Source organism: Euprymna scolopes, chromosome 41 (assembly GCF_053919585.1).
Source record: "Euprymna scolopes isolate OS-2025 chromosome 41, ASM5391958v1, whole genome shotgun sequence".
NCBI classification, from domain to species: Eukaryota; Metazoa; Mollusca; class Cephalopoda; order Sepiida; family Sepiolidae; genus Euprymna; species Euprymna scolopes.
Genome location: NC_136522.1, coordinates 6,218,853 through 6,243,638, shown reverse-complemented (window position 1 = coordinate 6,243,638; position 24,786 = coordinate 6,218,853). Strand labels below are relative to the sequence as shown.

The following is a 24,786-nucleotide window of genomic DNA, read 5'->3' as shown; positions in this document are numbered from 1 at the left end:
TCTGATGATGACCTGCATGAGGATTTCTAATGAGCTGTTATCATTATAATCATCAAAGGAATGACTGGAAAAATGCAACGAACAACAATAATAAAAAGAGCTGAAATATTAAGGAAAACCCTTGAATGTGGAGACCAACACACGTGAGCAACAAATGCGGACGAGACGAATTGCTACAGAGGCAAAACACGAAACGCCACATGGAACCAAAAACATTGAAGTCGCATATCTGTAAGTTCTCTAACCCAACCCTCATCCCCACATCACTACCCCTCCCCCTTAAAAAAAAAAAAAAAAAAAAAATCAAACAGCCAAGTAAAGTCAAGGAGGAAGGAAAGACCAAGGAGAGAGCACTGACCAGATCTCCGCTGGATAAGTGCGAAGAGAACTGGGATCTTGGTGAGGCTTATTGCCACTTAAATTCCTGCAAAGACCAATAGCCGCTGCCAATGAGAAATCAATGGTAAGCAGCTGTTGTGATAATGAAAATTTATTCACAAATGTTATCGAAAGAGGTGGAGAGTACTGGAAATCTGGGGAGACTTGTTGTCACTCAGCTTCCAGGGAACACCACAAGCTGGTTTCAAGGAGAGTTCTTTGATGACCTGTGTGAAAGCTCCGTGTGAGCCAATAATAATAATAAATGTATGAACACATGATTTTATGAAAGTCTTTTTATTGCAAGTTTTTTGTAATTTTTGCAAACCTTTAAGAAACAATATGTACATATCAGCTGTCTACCCCAAGCGATAAAGCAACCTCCTGAACATGTTGCCGTACAGCCTGCACCAATACTTGATAAATGTCCTTGCAGCCCTTCGTGGCTTGCTGTAAAACCTTTTTTAGATTGTCTTCATGTAGACGAGAATTCATCTCCAGCAAAACAACTTCCTCAGACTGCGGCAAGATGGCTGTGATTAGTTCAGGTACCCCCGAGGACTCTTCCAGGTAACTCATGTCGACCACAGGTGTCTCGTTAACGAAACCTGCCGAGCATGCGCAGACGTAATCCTTAATTGGTATGCCGGCGTCGATTATGGCCAAGGTAGCTGCATTTACACACGCACAGTAATTTCCACCATCAGATTGCAACACCTGTAAAGAGAAAAAGCGATGATAAAATAAGGCGATACAAATAATAGGTACTTATTTAATTTAAGACCTAATCTCTAGCAACTTTGAGTCAGCATTTTCCAGCCAGAAGATGCTGAAGTGAAGATGGCCAGAGGATTAATTCCAAAAGTACCCCACTTCCTCATCTTTAAATTAAGCTGATTCATTCTCATTTGACCAAATAAACTCTCAGAGGTTGCTCTCCGAAATGAAATAAACGTCAATATTTATGACCACTGCATCTTACAAAACAGACTTTGGTTTCGGTTTTTCGCTTGATGTAATTGCCAATAGTTACCCAGGTTACGACTCAATCTCTGACAAAATTGCAGCGGCATCTTCCAGCAGATTACATAAGTAGCTAGAAGATGCCAAAGCGATTACATAAGTAGCTAGAAGATGCCAAAGCGATTACATAAATAGCTAGAAGATGCCAAAGTGATTATCCAATAACTTATGATACCACGTGGTAACCCATCAACAAGGTGTTGACCCCAGACGTTGTGCATTGTGGATTTCTCCTACGTATTGTCATCTTTCATGCACTGACAGTGTCGGGTTCACAAGAAGAACAATAATATAAAACACACACACACATACACAAAATAATAAATTAAAAAAGATCTCTTATGCCACGCAGAAACCGATGCTCGATTCATGCAAGATGGTCCAAAAGCAGTCTGAAGCATTCCATACGTTTCTGTGCCATTTTTTTTCAAGTTTAAAAACAGAATTTTACTACATATCGTTCTTCTAAAGTGTCCTCACGTCCTGATCGCATTTCTGAAATTCATCAGCTGCAACAATCAGGCTTTAGTAGGATGTATTCCAATTCCTGGTGTAGCTGTTCATTTGAACCTGAAATCATAAAAATTGGTCAGTCATCTCATAAGATGTCTAGCAATAACATACTGAATTTGTAAGAGCCTACGCCAATTTTAAATGCCTGTACAAAAAAGTCAGGAAACTGATTGAAGTCACCTCATGTATAAGAGGTGAGTATCCTGCCAGCTGAGCAGTTATATAACATCATGCAAACATTAGAAAGAACCTATGCATATGATGACCAACGTTTCCAACTTTTTTTCTTGATTATCGAGCTATAGCACAAATTCAAGACATTAACAACAGTCACCATTTGAAGGCCATCTTCAACATTTGTCGTTTTAATTTAATAATGGAGTAAAAAAGAAAAGAAACTATAAAACCTAATGATAAAAAGTCCAAGTTTGCCAAAATATTTGATTTATATTGTTTTTATTTATTTAAAAAAAGAAAAGGAAAAGAAAAAAAAAAGAAAAGAAAAAAGAAAAGAAAAAAAGAAACGAAAAAAGAAAAGAAAGAAAAGAAAAAAGAAAAGAAAGAAAAGAAACGAAAAAAGAAAAGAAAGAAAAGAAAAGAAACGAAAAAAGAAAAAAAAAAAAAGAAACGAAAAAAAGAAAAAAGAAAGAAAAAAGAAAGAAAAAAAGAAAAAAGAAAAAGGAAAAAAACAAGAAAAAATAAAAAGTAAAAAGAATAAAAAGTAAAAAGAATAAAAGTAAAAAGAATAAAAGTAAAAAGAATAAAAGTAAAAAGAATAAAAGTAAAAAGAATAAAAGTAAAAAAAAAAAAAGAAAAGGAAAAGAAAAAAAAAAGAAAAGAAAAGGAAAAGAAAAAAAAAAGAAAAGAAAAAAGAAAAGAAAAAAAGAAAAGAAAAAAGAAAAGAAAGAAAAGAAAAAAAGAAACGAAAAAAGAAAAGAAAGAAAAGAAAAAAAGAAACGAAAAAAGAAAAAAAAGAAACGAAAAAAAGAAAAAAGAAAAAAAGAAAGAAAAAAAGAAAAAAGAAAAAGGAAAAAAACAAGAAAAAATAAAAAGTAAAAAGAATAAAAGTAAAAAAAAAGAATAAAAAAGGAAAAAAGAAAAAGAAAAAAGAAAGGAAAAGGTAAGAAAAGAAATATAAGAAAAACAAAAGAGAAAAAGAAGAGAAAATGAAAGAAAAGAGAAAAAAGAGAAAAAAGAAAAAAGAAATGAGAAAAAAGAAGAAAAAAAAGAAAAAAGAAAAAAGGGAAAAAGAAAAGAAATGAAAAAGAAAAGAAAAGATAGAAAAGAAAAAGAAAAGATAGAAAAGAAAGAAAAGATAGAAAAGAAAGAAAAAAAAGAAAACGAAAAGAAAAAAGGAAAAGAAAAGAAGAAAAGGAAAAAAGAAAAATCTAATTTGATTTCAAAAATAATTTCATACACATTTAAATTACAATCGTTTTAAAACAATTTGTCTTTTCAGAATGTTGAATACAAGATGGGAAATAAACAAGTTCACAATTTTCTTTTTTCAATCCAAGCTAGGCTGAAAAGCTGCTGAACCGACTCACAATATCAACAAAGCGTTTAGTCCAGGAACCACAACTGAACGTACAGCATAATGGTAGTTTAAGAAATTTCATGGCGGCGATGAAAATTTTGAAGATAATGAGCATAGTCGACGACGACATCTGATGTTGTCGACGATCAAGTCGAAGCCTTCACGACACTGCCCAAAGCCAGAGTTACACCAAAAGAAGGTCATGCTGACTGTTTGCTGGTCTGCCACATGTCTCATCAATTACAGCTTTTTTGAAAGTAGGCGAAACCATTATGAAGTATTGTCAACAAATGGATGAAATGCATCAGAAACTTTGACAACAACACCCAGCTTTAGTCAACAGGAAAGGCCCAATTCTCCGCTACAACAATGCCTGACCACACGTTGATAAACTGACCCTGCAAAAGTTGAACGAACAGGGTTAATTATGCCATTTTTTTCTGCTTTTCGCTGTTTTCTTTTTTGGTTTTTCCCAACACGTTCATTTCTTTTTCTTTTTTTTATGTTCGTTCGCTGGTTTTCTTTTTGAAGGTTTTGGTTTTTCTGATTTTTTTTTTTTTTTAAGAAGTTTGACATAGTTTTTTTTTTATTTTTATAATATTTGTACATTATTACTTCGCGTATTCTTTACCCCCCCCCCCTACACACACAACGCCGGGCACCCCTGCTAGTAAACAATAAAACAATGAAACGAATTTACTCAGAAGTTTTGAGAGGTTATTTTTGGCAAATATCTTTTTAAGTCCATACCTTCAAGGATATTTACTAAAGAAAACTCTCGATTTTTATTAAATATTTCCTCTTACACAGGCGATTTACAGAGTCCATTAGTGCAAAAAATGTTAAAATTAACAAGAAAACAATTTTAGTTACAGTTTACACTCTTATACAGCCTAACATCACAAATGCATTTGAGAAGTTTTATCACTGCATAAGCAGAAGAGTCTAGCATATAAAAATCAACAGTAGATTCTTTGATAAGACAGGGGCTCATTGACGCATGATACTTGACGTCTGCATTTGAAACTTTAATTCAAGCCATTATAAATAAAAAAAATAATTTTATAAAATCACTAGCATGGGTGCCCGGCGTTGCCCGGGTGTTTGAAGGTGTATGCTGAGAAAAAAAAAACAAATAAAAAAACAGTCAATTTTTTTTTAACTTTGACCCCTATTATGACCCCATAACATTTGTTTTGGGCTCAAATCAAGTTATTAAGTTAGATCCATGTCGAAGGAACCTATATCTAAAATTTCAAGTGTCTAGATCCAAAATTGTCGGAAGAGTTTGGTAGAGTTCTCAAAGGTCAAATCGTTGAACTTTGACCCCTTAACAGCCAAATTTCTGGCCGAAAACCGATCGCATAGATTTTCCCAAATCTCAGTACCCTGTATATCAAATTTCGAGTCTGTAGACTTAAAATTGACAGAGTTATTGCATAGGGAAATGTAGACAGACACACACACAGACACGTTCACTTTTATAGATATAGATATTCTAGCATGAGATAATATTTGAACCCATGTAAAAATGATGACATAAAAACCAACCAATAGCCACATAAACTGCTAAAATGCAAGAAAAAAAAAAAAAACAACAACAAAATTTCTTGCAGACAGAAAATGCCTTCCAATCTGCAACGGAGCATACGCCCCCCCCCCACTCTCTCATGCTGTGTCTCAAACTGACCAAGCCACAAATAAAAATCACCAAATAAAAATAAAAGAAAACCCAAATAAGAAAACCTTTGAAATCTGCTGTCGCAAACATGCAAAAACCAGCGATGACCACTTCTCAAAAGGCCACCCTCTCTCTTTATTCCTATGCACTCCCTCCCACCTTCCCCTGCACTTCCTGGTCTCATTCCATCTCTGGAAATTTCATCTCATCTTCATCTTGCTATTGCTGGAAATCCCCCACCCCCTCTCCCTCGCACCAATATTCCTTTCGTTGACCACTACCTTCCCCTTCTCCAGACTGTCCACTTTCTCCCTGACACGCTTGGCACAGAAAACTGCAGCTGCTGCTGCTGCCACTGACCACCGCTTCCTTTTCCTTGACCAACTGAGCAAACATGGCTGCTGCAAGCAATTACAATAAACTGGAATGCCTGAAGGATGAACGTAAAGATTTGCTGCAAATCAATGAATCTAAGACACTTTGTCATTACGTATTTAGTTTAGCAGCATTTCTCGGAAAAAATAATATTAAAATTAATTTTTTTTATTTACATCATATTAAAAAGAAAAATTCCAATAATTTGGTTATAGTCAAGAATGTCGGTCCTTTTCAACTTTCCAATTCTGCTCTGATTATCTTTGGCTCAGTTAATATAAAAGCCTCCTTTATTAAAAAAATATTTTATTAAAAAAAAATTTTATTAAAAAAATATTTTATTAAAAAAATTTTATTAAAAAATATTTTATTAAAAAAATATTTTATTAAAAAAATATTTTATTAAAAAATATTTTATTAAAAAATATTTTATTAAAAAATATTTTATTAAAAAAATATTTTTTTTAAAAACAATTTTTTAATAATTTTTTAATAAAATATTTTATTAAAAAAATTGTTTCTTTAAATCTATTTAAAAATAGTAAATGTAAAAATTTTTATTTTCTTAATATGAAATTAAAAGCTAACAATTGAACGTAATTCTTCAACTAAAAAAACAAACGATTATAGTAAAGATCCTCTACTCTTTTTGATTTCCAGTTTTTTCTCCACAAAGGGGACGACTGACAAGCAAGATATAATCCCTTCTGATTAATGGCTATCTCACTCCCCCCCCCCATGTTAAGAATGTACAAAAGGCTGAAGATGAAGTATTACTTCGAAATATATTCATTTTAAACAATATTGTTTATCCACATATAATTGCGTCATGATTTGGCTTTCGAACGTATATAATACATATTCACTCTAATCTTTAATCGACGCTTCTAAAAAGGATTCTGCAACCTTAACATTTTTTTATTTGGAACGCCTTAAAGGCGATGTTTTCCTTCAAGGGAAGGGCAGAAAGGAAAGAAAATTAGAAAGAAAAGGAAACTTAAAAGAAAACTCGCAGAGAAAGGGAAGGAAAACGAGAAAGAGGATCAGGGTGAATTAAGCATGTGTCCCTTCGTTAAAAAGAGCCCGGTTTGAAGACACGACAGTCAGATGATCCACAGAGTTTTATAAAAAGACTAGCCTGGGTGCCCAGCGTTTCCTGGGTGTTGAGCAAAAAAAAAAAAAAAAAAAAAAAAAAAAAAAAAAAAAAAAGGAAGTGGTAGTAAGCAAGCAGCAACCCATACCGTGAATGAAGAAAAGAATGTGGAAAAAAAAAAAAATAAAAGTAACATCTTTGCTGTTGCGCCCATCGCCAGACTGGAAGTGATAAATGTTTAAGTTTTGGCTAGTCAATCGAAAAGAGGGGATGACTTTTGATTGAAAATATCGGTGAAAAAAGGCGACCCCCCCCTCCCCGTAGAAAAGTACCTAATTGAGGGTGACGGAATTAATGTTTTTAGCCAATTTTTCGATATTTGTTATCCAAAGGGTTGAGCGTCAAAACGATACCAATCTCGTGAAAATTTGTCGCCTTGGTTGAAAGTTTTAGGCAGACATACAAACATACATACATTTAAAAGACAGGTGAGATTTATATAATAGACTAGCAGGGCTACCCGGCGTTGCTCGGGACCGTATAAACAATGAAAAAACAAAAGCAGATATTGAACATATGTTTTATTCTTAGGGGAGAGGAATCTTTCATCTCAAGTTTTAGCGTTACAAACAAACATTTGTCTTTTATATATATAGATAATGACAGGTTTTTTTGGGCCCCCCCCCCCTCGAAGATAACTGATCAGTTGACCAACTTCTAGTGGTCAGTTTGACGTGAAATTTCGATATTTGTCATCCGGGTGATGGGGCTTCGATATTTGATACCAAATTTGTCAACTTTGGTTGTGTCTGTCAAAAGTTTTAGCGTTACAAACAAACATACATACATACACACAGACGTTTGGCTTTTATATATATAGAAGATAAAATGTTTAATGTTGCCAGACTGTGCAGAAGAGATATTACACTTTGATCTTAGCCAAAATAGCAATTTACTTAGTTGAATGGAAATTTTGCAAATTTTTTTTTTTTTTGACTGAGAAATTACACCCTGTTTGATTTAGGAGATGGACAAGTTAAGGAACTATAAAAAAAAAATAAGTATCTGAATATTCTTTTCTGGAAAAAAAAAAAAAAAAAAAAAAAAAAAAAAAGCCGATTTATTCTATTATTGAATTATTTTTTATGATGGTGAATAGTTGTAAAAACCATCCTCCTAAGAATTACCTCTTCCTTTTAAAAAAGGGTAGGGGTAATCCTCCCAGATATTCCATCCTCATTTGCGTGAGGGCGTAACATAGTATCTATTGTCATGATATAATTTTCCAGAGATTACTTTCTCTAGATTTTGTTTTTTTTTGGGGGGGGGGTATAATACAGCATATTTTCTGTTACCATTATATAATTGCAGGTATTACCTTCTTTGTTGGAAGATCCTCCTGGTATCACCTACTCTTTCCATTGTCATAACATCCTACCAGGTATAGACATTATCAAACGGATAAGAAACCCATTCTTAGCATGAGATTAACCTGTCAGCCTATCATCAAATACTAACCGCAAGTAACGTCACTCTTCTAAACAAACTCTTATTCTCACTATCTCTATTTCATGTATTTTTATGTAAATAAATATACATTTATTTGTTATCATATATTGGTATGTTTCGTCTCTTCCTTATGTGACCCATGCTTCTCAATCACTTCCCATTCATTAACAATATGGAGGATGGGATCGTCTATAACAGAAACAGGCCATCCTGTCCTCCACATATTCGCCCTTATGGACCTAGTAATTAAACACTTATTTCTGACATATACATCTATATATCTCTTGACTTAAATTCCTAATATGTATATATCTACTAGCCAATTTCTACTTGCTTGCCATCATAGGACCCCATTATGTAGCAGTAGGGAAGAGAAGATTACAAAGTCAATTTTGTGCTTTGTCAAGACAAAGAAAGAGAGTTCTGAGAAAGCCATTCTTAACATGAAGAGGGACTTTAACTATTCTATACTTTCCCCAAACAATTTAACAAATAAAAGATATAAAAATTACATTGGACTTGAAAATCTTATCTAAAAAAAAAAAAAAAAAAATAGCACATTTTGTAAACTGGACAAGTATCGAAATTTGCAAGGAATCTGGAAGGGGTTGGAACTGTGGTGATATTAACAGATTTAATTCAGGTACTTGTGCAGTTTATGGACCATGCTGAAATAAAACATTTAGAAAGCCATTCTTAACATGCAGAGGAAGGGACTTTGTTAACTATTCTATAGTTTCACTTAATTTAATAAACAAAAGATATTATAAAAAAGTTTAAATTGAAAATCCCATGTAAATAAATATCATGGTCTGTGAACTGCGCAAGTACTAAATAAAATTAAATTAAAAATTTTTGTGTCCTATAATAAAAGAAAAAATTTTAACGTGACTTTCTGTTTGTTGCTTTTATTACCATTTGTTTTCCAAAGAAAAAGAGTTTAACCAGATTAACCTCAATGAATTTTATTTAAAAAAAAAGCATACAAACAAAACTAAAGATACATATTTTTTTTTATGGAAATCGCTCCAGACAAGGCATGAATCCACTTAATGTAAGGAGCAAATGATAGGAAGGAATATCTTGACAATGTCTTGTATTGGTGAAAAGAATGTTTTTGTTCTTTTTTCCAACGAACCAGATTCGAATTCGGATTTATGTGGCAGATCAATGGCAAAAAGAAAAAAATCTAACAATAGGGTTTATGGTATGGACTCCCACCAATTTCCCAACCTAGGGAGCTTGAATGTTCCATCATAATTGTCAAGAAAATTTGGGGAGGGGGGGGGCAAGCGAAGGTTATTAATCTACAATTCTTTTTTTCTTTCATATTGAACGTGTAGCAGTCGAAACTTGCTACAATCACAAGCAGGAACTAATTCTCTCAGCTCTATATTTTAAATCCATTTTCTCCCTGGCTTGTACAATCACAAGCCAGCTCTCAATCATGTGACCGAGTACATAAAAGGCAAAATCGGCTCCTTCTCTTTCCTCCTACCCCTCCGGGCAGGAGACCTCGCTTGGGGCTTTTTGCCCTAGGCTAACGTAAGTATTGCAAGCCATGAGTAAGTTGCTGGAATCTGTGTTAAATACAGAAGTAATCAACCATCTCAACAAAAATAACCTTCTTAGTGACACTCAATATGGTTTCCGTTCTGCTAGATCTACAGCAGATGTGCTTACAGTTATATCTCATAGGATTAGCAAATCTCTCGACGGAGGCAACCTTTCTAGGGCAATTGCTCTTGACATACCTAAGGCCTTTGATAGGGTATGGCATAAAGGTTTACTTCATAAGATCGCTAGCTATGGTATAGCTGGAAATGTCTTCTCAATTATTAAATCATTTCTTTCTGATAGGTTCATAAGAGTAGTAGTTGAGAGGCAAAAATCAGAAGCCCACAGTATTAATGCCGGTGTCCCTCAGGGGTCCATCCTGGGCCCAACTCTTTTCCTGATCTACATTAATGATCTTCCAAATCACATCCTTACATCATTTGTAGACATTTATGCTGACGACACTACCATTTATGGTAGCACATCTAAGACAGTAAACGACCAAGTTCTCTCCAATTCTCTCTCCTCTGATCTTGAGCATGTAGTACAATGGGGAAAGGAGTGGCTGGTTACTTTTAATGCATCTAAAACCAAGCTTCTCTCTTTACATCATCAACATTCTGATCCCCATCTGGCATCAATTGAAATGAATCGCTCTCGTCTTCAGGAGGCCTCAAGTTTTGACAAGCGTCTGGGCTTGACCATTACTCCTGATCTTAAATGGAACACGTACATCAAATCTGTTGCCAAGGCCGCTGGGAAAATGGTGGGATCTTTCTATCGATCCAGTAGATATCTCACTGCTGATGCAATTCTCTATCTATATAAGAGCCAGGTACGTCCAAGGATGGAATACTGTTGCCACATCTGGGCAGGAGCTGCTAGAAAGGACTTGTCCTGCCTTGATAGAGTTCAAAATATACTTCGTAGCCTCGTAGGAGATGTCCTTTTCTCTTCCTTGCAATCTCTATCTCACAGAAGAGATGTTGCGAGTTTGTCTCTGATTTATCGTTATTTTCATGGAAAGTGTTTGACTGAGCTTCAATCTATGGTCCCTCCTCGCAAAACTTTCACAGGAAACACTCGTCTAGCTGTAAACACTATCAATAATTCCCCCCACTCTTTATCTGTGCCTAAACCTAAACGTAGATTCCATGAACAAAGCTTTTTTATTAGAACTGCACGCCTGTGGAATTGTCTTCCATTTTCCTGCTTTCCGGCTGACTACAATATGGTTGTCTTCAAGTCTAACATAAATAAGTTCTTGATGAGCCGTTCCATATAAGTTATCAAATTTAACAAATTTTCATTACTAATGATTATTATATTGTCCAATTTCTACTGTACACTCTTTAACCCTTATCCTTGAGTGGCCTCTTGGCCTTGATAATGTGTTGATACCTATGAAAAAAAAAAAAAAAAGAAAAAGTCCAATGTGAACAAGTTCTAATTGAATTGTCCCCCTAAGTAATCCAAGTTACAAAATTCCCACTGCTTACTATGCTAAAATCACAATGACTAATGTATACCTATTAACCCTTATCCTCAAGTGGCCTCTGGGCCTTGATAAGTGGTGACACACATGTAAAAAAAAAAAAAAAAAAAAAAGCCAACAAAACTTGCTTCCACGTGCGCTTCACACATACTCTTTCCTACCATGAGACACTAACCCTTTGCCCCGTCTCTACTATCGGACGCACGCTCCTACGTCGTATGCACTGAACACCTTTCTCTTTCAACAGGCCTGACTAATGTCTAATCATCGTCTCCACATCAGAAACTCTTTTCGCGACTACTATAAATACAAGTGCGGACGAACACTTAACTCTCATACTAACCTGATCCTCTAATGTACACGCTACTAACGAAATAATAAATAAAGTTGCTTTTGAATATAGAATGAAACTATTTTGTTTTCTTTTATTCTATACTAGCAGGGGTACCCGGCGTTGCCTGGGTGTTTAGAGGTGTGTGTGTTGGGAAGGGCGGGGGGTGTAAATCAAAAAAGAATAAGCGAAGTAATAACCCTGTTTAAATATTAAAATAAAAAAAAAAAATTAAAATAAAAACAAAAAAAAAATATTAAAATAAAAACAAAAAATATTAAAATAAAAACAATAAACGAGGGTGATGCAAACGAACGATGTTAAAATTTCTTAAAATCAGAAAACTAAAAAAGAAAATGCGAACGTGATGGAAAAAACAAAAAAAAAACAAACAATGTTAAAAACTTTAAAAAATCTGAAAAATAAAAACAAAAAAAAACAGCGAACGCGAAAAATAGGCGTGTGTTGGTGGGGGTAGATGGAAACTAAAAGTAATAACCCTGTTTAAACATTAAAAAAAAAAAACAAAAAAAAAAACAGCAAAAAAGTTATGGGAGGGAGGTAGGCTCGAACCCAAAGCCTTGAGATTAATAGTCTGATGACATAGCACGACACCACAAAGGCAGTGACTTTAGATGAGTCGAAAATAAGTGCTTATAAACCCAGGTGGTTTTCTAGGTCAAATGTCACGCCATAGCAGCAGCAGCAGGAGGAGGAGGAGCAGTAGAGAGAAAACAAATTCACAGCGCGAATTTTGTAAGATAAAAGTGGCTGAAAAAAAGATTTTTACGTCATTTCTTAATTGTTAAATATTATGATCTCGGTAGCATATAAAAAGTTATAAGAATGAGCGAGCAAGCCGAGAAGCAGCCGGAAAAAAGCCTTTGCCGGACATACAGAAAAAATGCACACACAAACACATTTTCGCTTTTACATATATAGAAAAGATTTACTAATATATTTTAAAAGGGGACATTCATTGATGAAACAAAAGTATTCTACCTCCCGTATTCATGAATCGTTTGAAGTATGGCAAAATTGATATTTCCAGAGAGAAGAAAGGAGGGGGAAAAAACAAGGCCAGAAAAGAAAAAAAATGATGAAAAAAGAAAGAGAAAAAACAGGAAAGGGAAAGAAAGCAAGAAAGCGAGAGAGAGAGAAAGAGAGGAATAAAGAGAAATAAAACAAATTAAATGAGGAAAAAAATTGATAGGAAGTTTAGATGTAATCTTACCATGCTGTAACAGAATAAAGGCATTAAACGATACTATTTTTTTTGGTACTTGTACAGTTTAATCAAGACATTAAAAAATGAAAATATTGAAAAAAAGGTTATATTGTATGTATCCGTTATGGAATGAAGTTCTCTGAAAAAAAATTTCACTTAATTTCATCAAGTAGTTTTTATTTTACAGCGAAAAAACTATTTGTTATGATACAGAGCAAAAGGTTCGATTTTTAGGATGAAAAGCTAGTATTAAAGATGGGGGAGGGAGTGTCAGCGTTTTACATGGAGTTATCTTCCATGTCGTTTCTAAACTTCAAACAAAAATTTAAAACAAATCCAACATGTCTGCCTCCAAAGTGCTCTCATAAAAACATGTTTTTCCGCTGTAAAAAACAAAAAAAAAAAAAAAAAATACTCAATCAAATTAAATGAAATTTTTTTTCGGAGATCTTCAGTCCAAAACGGATACGTACAATATAACCTTTTTTCAATATTCTCATTTTTTAATGTCTTGATTAAACTGTACAAGCACTTTTTTCTTCTTCTACGTTGCATGTAACTAAAGTTATCGAGTAAGAAAAATTAAAATCGATTTGGTCAACCAGTGATTTGACTTTTTCTAATGAAAAAAAAAAAAAAAAAAAAAAGTCAATATCTGTAACAGAGGAATAAAACTTTCAGATTATGAATGCATAAGTTCAGTTGTAATAACAAAGCAATTAACAATTTCTCGCTGATCATTTCAGATGGAATAAAAATTAGGAGGCATTACTTTGGGAATACCCTCTGTATTATAATATATTCGTATAATTATACTAGCAAGCCGCCTCGCATTACCTGGCCATAAAATACGCCTAAATATATTTTGATTAATGCAGATTTCGTACTTATTATTATACTAGCGGGGGTACCCGGCATTGCCCGGGTGTTTGGAGGGGTGTTGTTGGGGGGGGGGGTAGATCAAAACATGGCCGGGTGCTTGGAGGTGTAAAAGGAAAAAAAATTCTTAGTAGGAAGGTAGGCCTGAACCCCGAAGACTTGACGCGAAGGTGGAAATGAAAGGGGGGAAAAAAGCCAGACACCTAAGCATTTCGGCTACGAGAGGAGAGGAATTGATAAGCGTGTTAAGTTACCGTTTATAAATTGAAATTGACAGGTGCGAGGAAGTTAAGTTGCGTGATGTTTGACCTTGAAACAAGACGTAAGCAATGGCTGGTCAGCAGTTATTTTGTTCGGGACAGCTTTTACCCAACTTTGGGGAAGAAAAAGCAGCTCCCCCGTTTATTAGGGGAGTATCTCGAAATGAAAGCAACTGTCTGATATAACAAGCTGACATGGACAAATTGCTTTCTGGAGACCACCACCCGTGGGCAATCAAGTTTCGCTTTTTTTTATACCGAAAAATGAAAGCAACACGCGGCAATCCAAAGATGTGAAATATTTAGCTTTTCAAAGTCAGGCAAATTAAATAGACAGGCGACCCCCATTGTTAACTCATAGATATTATGATTTAGGCGTGATATAAAAAGTTTTAAGGAGCGAGCCGACCGAAAAGGCAGACGAAAGAAGTCTTTTGCGGACATACACAAAAACGCACACACACATTTTCGCTTTTATATATATACTAGCGGGTACCCAGCATGACCTGGGTGTTTGTAGGTGTGTGTTGTATGTGTGTCTGTGGGGAGGGTGATCAAAACCATCCTGTTTTAAAAAACAAAAAAAAACGTTGGCCAGGTGTTTGGAGGTGTAAAAGAAAAAAAAGTTTTAGTAGGAAAGTAGAGAGAAGAGGAATGAATGCATTTCATGTACAAAAAATTTGCAACGCATTTCATGTACAAAAAAATTGAAACGCATTTCATGTACAAAAAAAATTGAAACGCATTTCATGTACAAAAAAAATTGAAACGCATTTCATGTACAAAAAAAATTGAAACGCATTTCATGTACAAAAAAAATTGAAACGCATTTCATGTACAAAAAAAATTGAAACGCATTTCATGTACAAAAAAAATTGAAACGCATTTCATGTACAAAAAAAATTGAAACGCATTTCATGTACAAAAAAATTGAAACGCATTTCATGTACAAAAAAATTGAAACGCATTTCATGTACAAAAAAATTGAAACGCATTTCATGTACAAAAAAATTGAAACGCATTTCATGTACAAAAAAATTGAAACGCATTTCATGTACAAAAAAATTGAAACGCATTTCATGTACAAAAAAAATTGAAACGCATTTCATGTACAAAAAAAATTGAAACGCATTTCATGTACAAAAAAATTGAAACGCATTTCATGTACAAAAAAATTGAAACTCATTTCATGTACAAAAAAATTGAAACGCATTTCATGTACAAAAAAATTGAAACGCATTTCATGTACAAAAAAATTGAAACGCATTTCATGTACAAAAAAAATTGAAACGCATTTCATGTACAAAAAAAATTGAAACGCATTTCATGTACAAAAAAATTGAAACGCATTTCATGTACAAAAAATTGCAATGCATTTTATGTACAAAAAATTTGCAATGCATTTTATGTACAAAAAAATTGCAATGCATTTTATGTACAAAAAATTTGCAATGCATTTTATGTACAAAAAATTTGCAATGCATTTTATGTACAAAAAATTTGCAATGCATTTCATGTACAAAAAAATTGCAATGCCTTTTATGTACAAAAAAATTGCAATGCATTTTATGTACAAAAAATTTGCAATGTATTTTATGTACAAAAAAATTGCAATGCATTTCATGTACAAAAAATTTGCAATGCATTTCATGTACAAAAAATTTGCAATGCATTTCATGTACAAAAAAATTGCAATGCCTTTTATGTACAAAAAAATTGCAATGCCTTTTATGTACAAAAAAATTTCAATGCCTTTTATGTACAAAAAAATTGCAATGCATTTCATGTACAAAAAAATTGCAATGCCTTTTATGTACAAAAAAATTGCAATGCCTTTTATGTACAAAAAAATTGCAATGCCTTTTATGTACAAAAAAATTGCAATGCATTTTATGTACAAAAAAATTGCAATGCCTTTTATGTACAAAAAAATTGCAATGCATTTTATGTACAAAAAATTTGCAATGCATTTTATGTACAAAAAATTTGCAATGCATTTTATGTACAAAAAATTTGCAATGCATTTCATGTACAAAAAAATTGCAATGCCTTTTATGTACAAAAAAATTGCAATCTAAATCTAGGACTATTTTAAAAATGAATATATTGCAATATTTCTTTGGTATTTTTGTGCCTCACACATTTGGATATTTTTCCCTATGTTTTGTCACATTTTTTTTTACACTACTTCTTCAGTAAAAATATTATATCTTTATTAAAACACATGATTAAGCAATGAAATTTGCCATACAAGTTTATTTTTGTGCAACGAATCAGAATATGTCAGTGAAAATCTCCAGAGATTAATGGTTTCCCTCCTGTTTTACCCTTCTTAAGTCAGTTTTTCAGCTTTTTTCCAACCCAGAGGTAGGACTCGTTCAATAACTTGGTAGAGAGGAGAAGTTGCTGAGGAGAGACTGGATCTATGGCTTTGTGGATGAAATCTGGATGACGATGAAGAGCGTGACTCAACCAACAAAGACATCTTGTGAGAAGAAGTTGCCGCAAAGAGGATATTTTGTAGCAAAAACGAATTTTGTTTTGTTTTTCAAAAACATTTCAGAACTTTTGCTAATGAACACGAAGGATATAGTGTAACCGGTAGTGATCGAACACGGCAAGATTTCAAAGGTCACTTGCTCGCATCGGCCAGGGTCACTTGCTCTCATCGCCCAGGGTTCACAGCTATACAATAGAATGGAATGAACAGAATAACAAAGGGGAAAAAATTGCTGTTTTTCCGAGTCAGAATTTATCCATCTAACATTTATTTCTTATTCAGTTCCAGTAAAGACAGGTAATTCTGCTAATTTTTATAAATGGGCAATGTCATGTAGCCCTGCTAGGTTGATTCAGTTAAATTATTTTTACAAATATTTACCGGGGGGGGGGGTAGTGGTTAAGAATACGAGATGTCAACCTGGGCATTCTAAGTTCAAATCCAATTCATTCAAAAAAAATCACCTTCACTTAGGATGTTGGCAACCGTCACACAGTCTCTCCCCTAAGTACCCAATGTCTCTCTAGAAAGAATTTTGACTAGAGAAATATCAAGGAAACCAACGACAACAATAGAATCACTGGACTCATACGATGATGATGATGATAATGATGATGATCCCAACATTTACAAAAAAAAAAAAAAAAAAAAAGGTCAACTTACCTCAACAAAAATGTCAATTTGTGACCTTGGATACAGACTCGTCATGATGGCCGCGTTAAATGTCTGTTGCAGGTAAATGGTCATTTCTTGTGATTTCCTGTCTCCACGTGGTCGGCGTTTTCGATCGCCCGTGCTGAAAGTTGCCATGCTGTATTGGCAATTCACCAGAACTTTATCGTACTGGGCTTTACTTTTGCTGCCTCGGATCTAAATTTGAGAGAAGAAATAAAATTGTTCATTTTCGTATCCCATGAAAATTTCATGTACGACACAATCACGTTGACACACTGGTTCCCACCAGATCACTGAAGTTAAGCAATGTTGAGCCTGGCTAGTACCAGATGAGTGACCATTTGGGAAGGTTACGCACTGTATATATCTTCTGGAAAGGTTGAGCGTAGGGCTAGCACCTTCACCCTGAAAAAAAGAACTCCTTGCTACAAAAGCATCTACAAAATTGATTCAAAAAAGTTGTCAAAAAATATATTATAAATAAATGTTATCAAAGGCAAGGTAAGTTACTTTTCTATCTAACTGGATATGTTTTTCGTGTTTTTATTTAATATAACATGTTTATTCAGCTTTAAAATCATACAGTGTTTACCGATGTATTTGAAAATTGCAAATGGCAGCGAACTCTGTTGAACATGGTAAGTTTGAGAAAATGAGTTAGAAATTAAAAAAATGGTACTTGTGCATTTAATGAACCACACGTAACTCAACATTTGCTCGGCTTTGTCCGGCGCATGACGTCAACAGCTGGATAAAACCGAGCGTTGGCGATAAAATAAAAACAACGCTACAACAAAATAACTGTACAATGAAATTGTAAAATGTAGAAACATAAAAAAATTAAATAAGTAAAAAGCAAAAACCTATCGTTCATTTATGCTTTTTTTTATTATTATTGTTTGGAATTGTTTTCTGTTTTCAAAATAAATACATATAAAACAAGTTTTTTTTGTTAAATAATAGGAAACTTTTTTTTTTTGTCTGAACTGGGTTTTTTTTTTTTTCAATTTAAAAAAAACATATTGTATATGTCTTAAACACGTAAAAGTTAATATATTTTTTTTTTTTTGCAACTCTTTATGTCAAATGAATGGAAAAAGCCTAAAAAAGGGCAATAAAAAGCATTTGGGGGGGGACACAGGAACAAGGATTATTTGTACATTTTTTTTGCCAGAAACAAGGACTTTTTTTTATTAGTGGAAGGAGGGTTTCGGCGTTCCTATTTGGTACAGTGACCAAGAAACCCTCCTTTTCGGCGGGGTCATATCCACCGAAGACCCAGACCGGTGTCAGAAGTCTGCCGACGTTGTGTTTTCTGCGGTTAAAAACGGACTCATCGATTTCTACCGTATGGCCTGGGCCTCCAATCTGCCGGGAATTCCTAAGAAAATAGACTCTGCATATATCACGCAGGAAAATTTTCCAATCCACAATTGTGTGGCGAGAACGTAACCCACATTCCCGATGGAGATTTTTTGTAGATGCCATCTCGAACGCCCATAAGTATATTATTTTTATTATACATGTGATGGTTAGTCGGGATTTTGAGAAGAAGGTCCCAATCCTAATGGAGGTCCATCGACGACATGTTACACTTCTACACCTCCAACCGTAACCGTCGGAAAGGCTTGTTCTCTTTGCAAGTACACAATCCTGGCCAAAATGTAAATAAACACCTTTTCTCTTCTGCCAACAATTTCCGTTGCTGGCAAAAGTTTAGTGCAGCCTCTGGGGTCTGGAGCTAGTCCGCAAGGTTTGTAATATTCATTATTATTTCGTCAGTTATCTTTTTAAAACAAAATTTTTTAACTCTCTTCAAATAAGCGTTTCTTGAGTTGTGACACTCTTCCAATTGATAGCGAAATTCTCGTCTGCTTAATCGACAACGCTCGGTTATATCCGGCTGTTGACGTCATGCGTCGGACAAAGCCGAACAAATGCTGAGTTACGTCTGGTTCGTTAAATGCACAAGTACCATGAAAATTATACAAGATACCGTTAAAAACTCGCTTAACAGATGTTACTGTGACATAGGCTGACATATATTCGGTGGATTTCTAACAGTATTTTGTGTAGTTTTTTATTTTTAACTCATTTTCCCAAACTTATCGTGTTCAACAGAGTTTGGCGGCATCTGTAATTTTCAAATACATCGGTAAACACTATGGTTTTCAAGCCAAATAAACATGTTACATTAAATAAAAACACTAAAATATTATCCAGTTAGGTAGAAAAGTAACTGATCTTGCCTTTAATGACATTTGTTATATATTTGTTTTTTGACAACTTTTTCGAATCTATGTGTTTAATAATACAAACTCATATTTTCAAATTTGCAATTTACTCATATTTTCAAATTTGCAATTTACTTATTGTTTAGTTTTTGCTGGAGATGGGCATCCACCAGATTCACAGTATTCAAATACTCGCGCCATCACGCAGCGAAAAGGATTCTAAAATTTATCCCCCCCTCCCCATTATAGGAAATATAATAATCAAAGAGCAACCATGAATGTTGATTTTGGATAGCTATTTCCTTCTCATCAGAGGGTAGGAATTAGCAAAATGCGGGATCGGATTTTGCATACAAAAGTATTTGATGAAACAAGTAAGTCAAAGATCTTACTTGATAACGAAAAGTGGAGCAGAGGATATATGGTGAAGAAAAAGGTGATTACACGTGAATGGATAGTCTGGTGAAAGGTAAATAATCCAATGACGGTATAATCCAAAAATATAACTCCAAGAAAGTTAATTGAGTTTCCATTTGCACAAGTAAAATCCATGGAATAATTCACAAATATGTACAAAGAAAAGAAAAGGGAGAAAATTCTAATAATAAATAATAAAAGAAAAATAAGATAAGCTTTTCACACGACTGCCGATACATAATAAGAAAGATCAGGGAAGAAGAGGAAAAAAAAATTAAATGGTGATAGAATTAAATATAAGATAGAAAAACAAATGTCAAAATGACCCAGACAAAAAGGATGTTAAAAAGCGCAAAAAAAAATTTTTTATTTTATATATAAACATGTCAGTGTGCTAAAACGTTTTCATCCTAAATTCCATGCAACTATGCACAATGTAAAACTATGCATAAACAGAATAGTTCAATGAAACGATCATAAACCATAAAAAATTCATAATTAATGAACGTTTGTTTTTCACCACAATATATTAGGTCCAATACAATCAATAAAGAAATGTTACTCTAATAACAAATACATAATCTGTATAAATTAAAATATTTTTAAGCGTATCTTACAACGGGGCAATGCCAGGCAGCCTGCTTATATATATATATATGTTTCTGTGTTAAAAAAATTGATGAATCGATGATGAATTGATGCATCACACGGATAAGAAATTCATTTTTATAGCATGAAAAGGTTAGTAATTGCAATTGGATCAAATGTTTGTAACATGTTTTCTTCCTAAGATTAAGGGAGGTGGTGTTTGATCAACACTGCTGGGGAGCTATGATGTAATATACTGTTTTGTTTTTAAATCCCCGAAACAGTGTTTCGTGGTAAACAACTGATGATCCCTTAAAGAATAAATTATTAGTACTATAGTAAATTCGAGAGCAAGTTGATGCAGTGATTGCAGGTGATTAAATGACTTACTGACTAGATGGCTTTCTAACGAATGATAAAAAATATTTTTTTTGTATAGTTTTAAAGGTTAAAAACTTCAAAGACATTTATATATATATATATATATATAAAACACCCTGTAACACAAATTCCACGCAGAATTTTCAAGGGGGATGAAAGTTTTTGCGTAGCTTAATTGCCATAAATAAAGCACCAAATGATTTTCTGTTTAATTTTTTGTCGGACCTGAACGAGCTTTCTCTCTGTCGTAAAATTAGTCTCTTTTCACGTTTTTTTCTGTGGATTAACGTCAATAACAGACTTACCTTTTATATTAGCAGGAAAAAATTCTTTTTTAAGTTTATTTAATGACTTTTAATATGGGGGATCACTTTTCAATTATAACTTTCTAATAAATTGATACCCTACTTTGTGGTCAATCAGCATAACTCTCCCTATTAAGGTTTCACGTGTCTGCTGTGGTGTAAAATGAAATAATTTAAATGTTTTTTTGTAAAAAAATTAAAAAGGTGCTTATGCATTTTTGGTACCGCGCTACATTTAAATAGTTCTTTCAGGTTATATTCAAACGTTATAATTGAAAAGTGATACCCCATGTTAAAAGTCATTAAATAAACTTAAAAAAAAAAGTTTTGGTTATAGTATAAAGATGGGGTCTGAAAATTCAGCCTCCTTCTGAGTTTGGGGAAAGGTGGGTCTATCAGCGGTGTTGAGGGAAAACTTAACTCCTTTGAATAACCGCGTGAAAAAAGTAAAGAGATACGGCTTTGAAGTTTATCAGTTTAGGTTAGGGTTAGGTTAAATAGATACGAGTTTCTTTCAACTTATTTTTCAAAACAAATTGTACAGATTTAAAAGAAAACCCTGTTTTCGTTGTGTACAAGAAAAAAAAAATTGCTTACGCAATTACGTTACTGTGCTATTTTTTTTAATAGTATTTTCAAGTTTTACGATATCTTTTAAATTGTTAGGTGAAAGTACAGAAAATCACAAAACACTCTCCCCAATCAGTGAGGTCTTTAAATGTAACAGAGATGACAAAAATTATGAGCAAAATGAAGTATCTGTTCTGATACCACACTTCAGTTATTCTGTCCTCCGTAAGTGAAGGAGAAATCTTTCTAGACTGACTCAATTCTTATTTCTGTCCCAATGTCTCTTGTTGGGGAGCCGGACTTCCACCCACATTAAAAACCGGCCTTGCGTCTAATTTTGCCCTTGTGGGGAAGAAATACGTTTTTTTTTTTTACATTTTTAACATCGTTTTTTTTTTGTACTTATGCACCCATGTTACGCATAAGATCTTTATCTCACCTGTTTTTTGCTCCCAGGCAGTGACAAAACATTAACATAACAATTACAAAACATACAAAGAAAATTTGATACAATTTTTATTCATTCTTCATTGCAAAAAAAGGATTGCCTAATTTGCCTCTGAATAAAGTTGTTAACAACCTCGAAAGGTGATAGTTCCTCATCTTCAGCAGGAACTGGTATTCGGGTGCACCACTATTTGAAGGTTGGATTAATTACAGCCGTTTGAAGGGGGTTGGTATGATGCCTTCTAATGAAAAAATTCAATTCTCGTCTCGAGTCGACATTACAAAAGTACATAATGTTCATTTGAAGGAAAAGTCCTTAATGATAGGTCGACAATTCAGACCTTAAAAGTCTCTGGGAGACTCGTATAATAATAACTTTGCCGAATCATTTACACTTAAAATTAAAGTCTCAAGGAGACAAAGGGTAGAGGCGCCCAAATGCTTCATATCCATAGAGTTGAGTTCCGTCCTTCTTTCTTGTTCAGCTGGAACTGAAAAAGAAGCATTCACCTTCCCGTCAAGCATATTGCTCGGTGGGTAAAACAACGACCAATTTGATTGGCCTAAACAAGACAGCGGGTGGCCAAATCAGCCAATTAGGGGCTTGCTTATAATTTATCACAGAACGTACCAAGATAACATTATTTAGAAAGCCATTTTTAACAAATAACTGATAAACTTCAAAACAGGATCCCTTTACTTTTTGCCGCGTTTATCCAAAAGGGTTAGGTCTTCCCTCGACACCGGTGACAGACCCACCTTTCCCCGTACTCAGAACAAGGCTGAATTTTCAGACCCCATCTTTATACCATAACAAAATTTTTGGGTTTGTATTACTGTACACATAGATTCGATAAAGTTGTCAAAAAACAAATATATAACAAATAAATGTTATCAAAGGCAAAATAAGTTACTTTTCTTCCAAACTGGATATATTTTTTGTAATTTTATTCAATGTAACATGTTTATTCAACTCGAAAAATATAGTGTTTACCGATGTATTGGAAAATTCAAAATGGCGCCCGACTCTCTCTTTAACACGGTAAGTTTGGGAAAAGCTGCTATAAATAAAAAACTAGACAAAATACTGTTGGAAACTCGCTCAGTATATGTTACCGTGACATAAGTTGATATATATTCGGTGGGTTTTAAATAGTATTTTGTCTAGTTTATTATTTATGACACCTTTTCCCAAACTTACCATGTTAAAGAGAGTCGGCCGCCATTTTTAATTTTCCAATACATCGGTAAACACTGTATTTTTTTCGAGCCGAATAAACATGTTACATTGAATAAAAACAAAAAAAAATATATCCAGTTAAGTAGAAAAGTAACTTATCTTGCCTTTGATAACATTTATTTGTTATATATTTGTTTTTGACAACTTTATCGAATCTATGTGTACAGTACAAACCCAAATTTTTTCCCTGCCAATATGAAAGTTAAGTCTATTATCGAAGATAATCTGCAGAAACAAAATGTGAAAACGAATTAATGGTACTTTCCGGGGAACGTGGACCCCCCTCCCCCTGCGTAAACAGTGTTTTTATTTAATGATTGTTCCCTGGAAGCGTCTTCATTCACTTTCTTCGTATATATCTGAGCCCTCCTTTTTCACCTCTTTTAATCGCGCGTGTATTTATTTTATTTTTTGAATTTTTTTTTTTTGTACTCATGCCCTTATCGATCCATGCTGAAATAACGTTATTATTTAAAAAGCCATTCTTAACATGGGGAGGGGAGGATGTTTTGTACCTATTCTGTACTTTAACCTTACAATTGAATAAAAAAAAACCCATAAAACTTTAATTAAACTTGGAAATACGATTTAAAAAATAGCGCGGATCAGTAAGTGCATTAGCACCTTTTTTTTTTTATTTATTTCTTTGTGTAAATTTGATTCATACTTTTATTTCGTGTTTGTTTTTATTTCATTTTAATTTTTTGGTGCTAGTGCACTTACTGATCCGCGTTATTTTTAAAATCGTATTTCCAAAATTTCGGAAAAAAAAAATCTTGTTTGTTACTTATTTGCTGTTATTTGACCAAGAAGAAATTGAAACTATCGCTCTCTAACAATGGCGTGTCCGTGTAATGCAGAAGTGCCTTTAATTTAACTTAAGTATCCTCATTCAATCCCGGGCAACGCATAGTGTTCTTGCTTATACTAAACGATTAATGAGACGCGTGGTCATGAAATGTGTCTGGAGGAAATCAATTATGAATATCAATTTGTCTTCCGTCTTACCTCGTGTGGTCCATAAACGGCAGCTAAAACTTTGGTGTTGCCCATTTCCAAATAGGCGGAACCATCGGACTGTCCGAAAACCCCGAGTCTGCATTGGATCTTTCTTAATTCGTGCGGCCGACGTCCATCAATACGAAAGCCTTGATCGGAAAGGAGTTCGACGCCCGCCATTTTGAAAGCTTGTAAACGGTGTTAGAAACAGAAAGTCCCCTTTGCACAGAATTCCAAGTAAAAAGAGCAAAAAAAAAAAAAAAAATTAGGTGCGTCATGCAGTCATGCACATACAAATTACCCCCCACCCCCCATGGTTGCCGATATTGACTTCGAGTAAACGCCAAGACTCCTGGTATAATAACCCTCTCTCTCTCTCTCTCTCTCTCTCTCTCTCTCTCTCTATATATATATATATATATATATATATATATATATATATTGTATCCACGTGTATTCCTTTTAATATATGTAAATATGTATGAATAAAAAATCAATTCGAAAAATATATAAATATTTATATCTTTTCTGTATTTATTTCCTATGTATTGACGTGTAGGAATACAAAATG

At 33.8% G+C, this 24,786-nt stretch overlaps 1 protein-coding gene across 1 annotated transcript; it reads right to left on the bottom strand.

Moving 5' to 3' along the window:
• Positions 1-659: 659 nt before the first annotated feature.
• On the bottom strand, positions 660-24,428 carry LOC145266321 (exosome complex component RRP41-like). Its single transcript, XM_080121879.1, has 3 exons — positions 24,225-24,428; positions 17,023-17,229; positions 660-1,095 (listed from the first exon to the last, which is right to left on the bottom strand). Exons 1-3 carry the CDS (start codon positions 24,393-24,395, stop codon positions 730-732), a joined length of 744 nt encoding a protein of 247 aa, XP_079978005.1. The 5' UTR covers positions 24,396-24,428; the 3' UTR covers positions 660-729.
• Between the last annotated feature and the right edge of the window lie 358 nt (positions 24,429-24,786).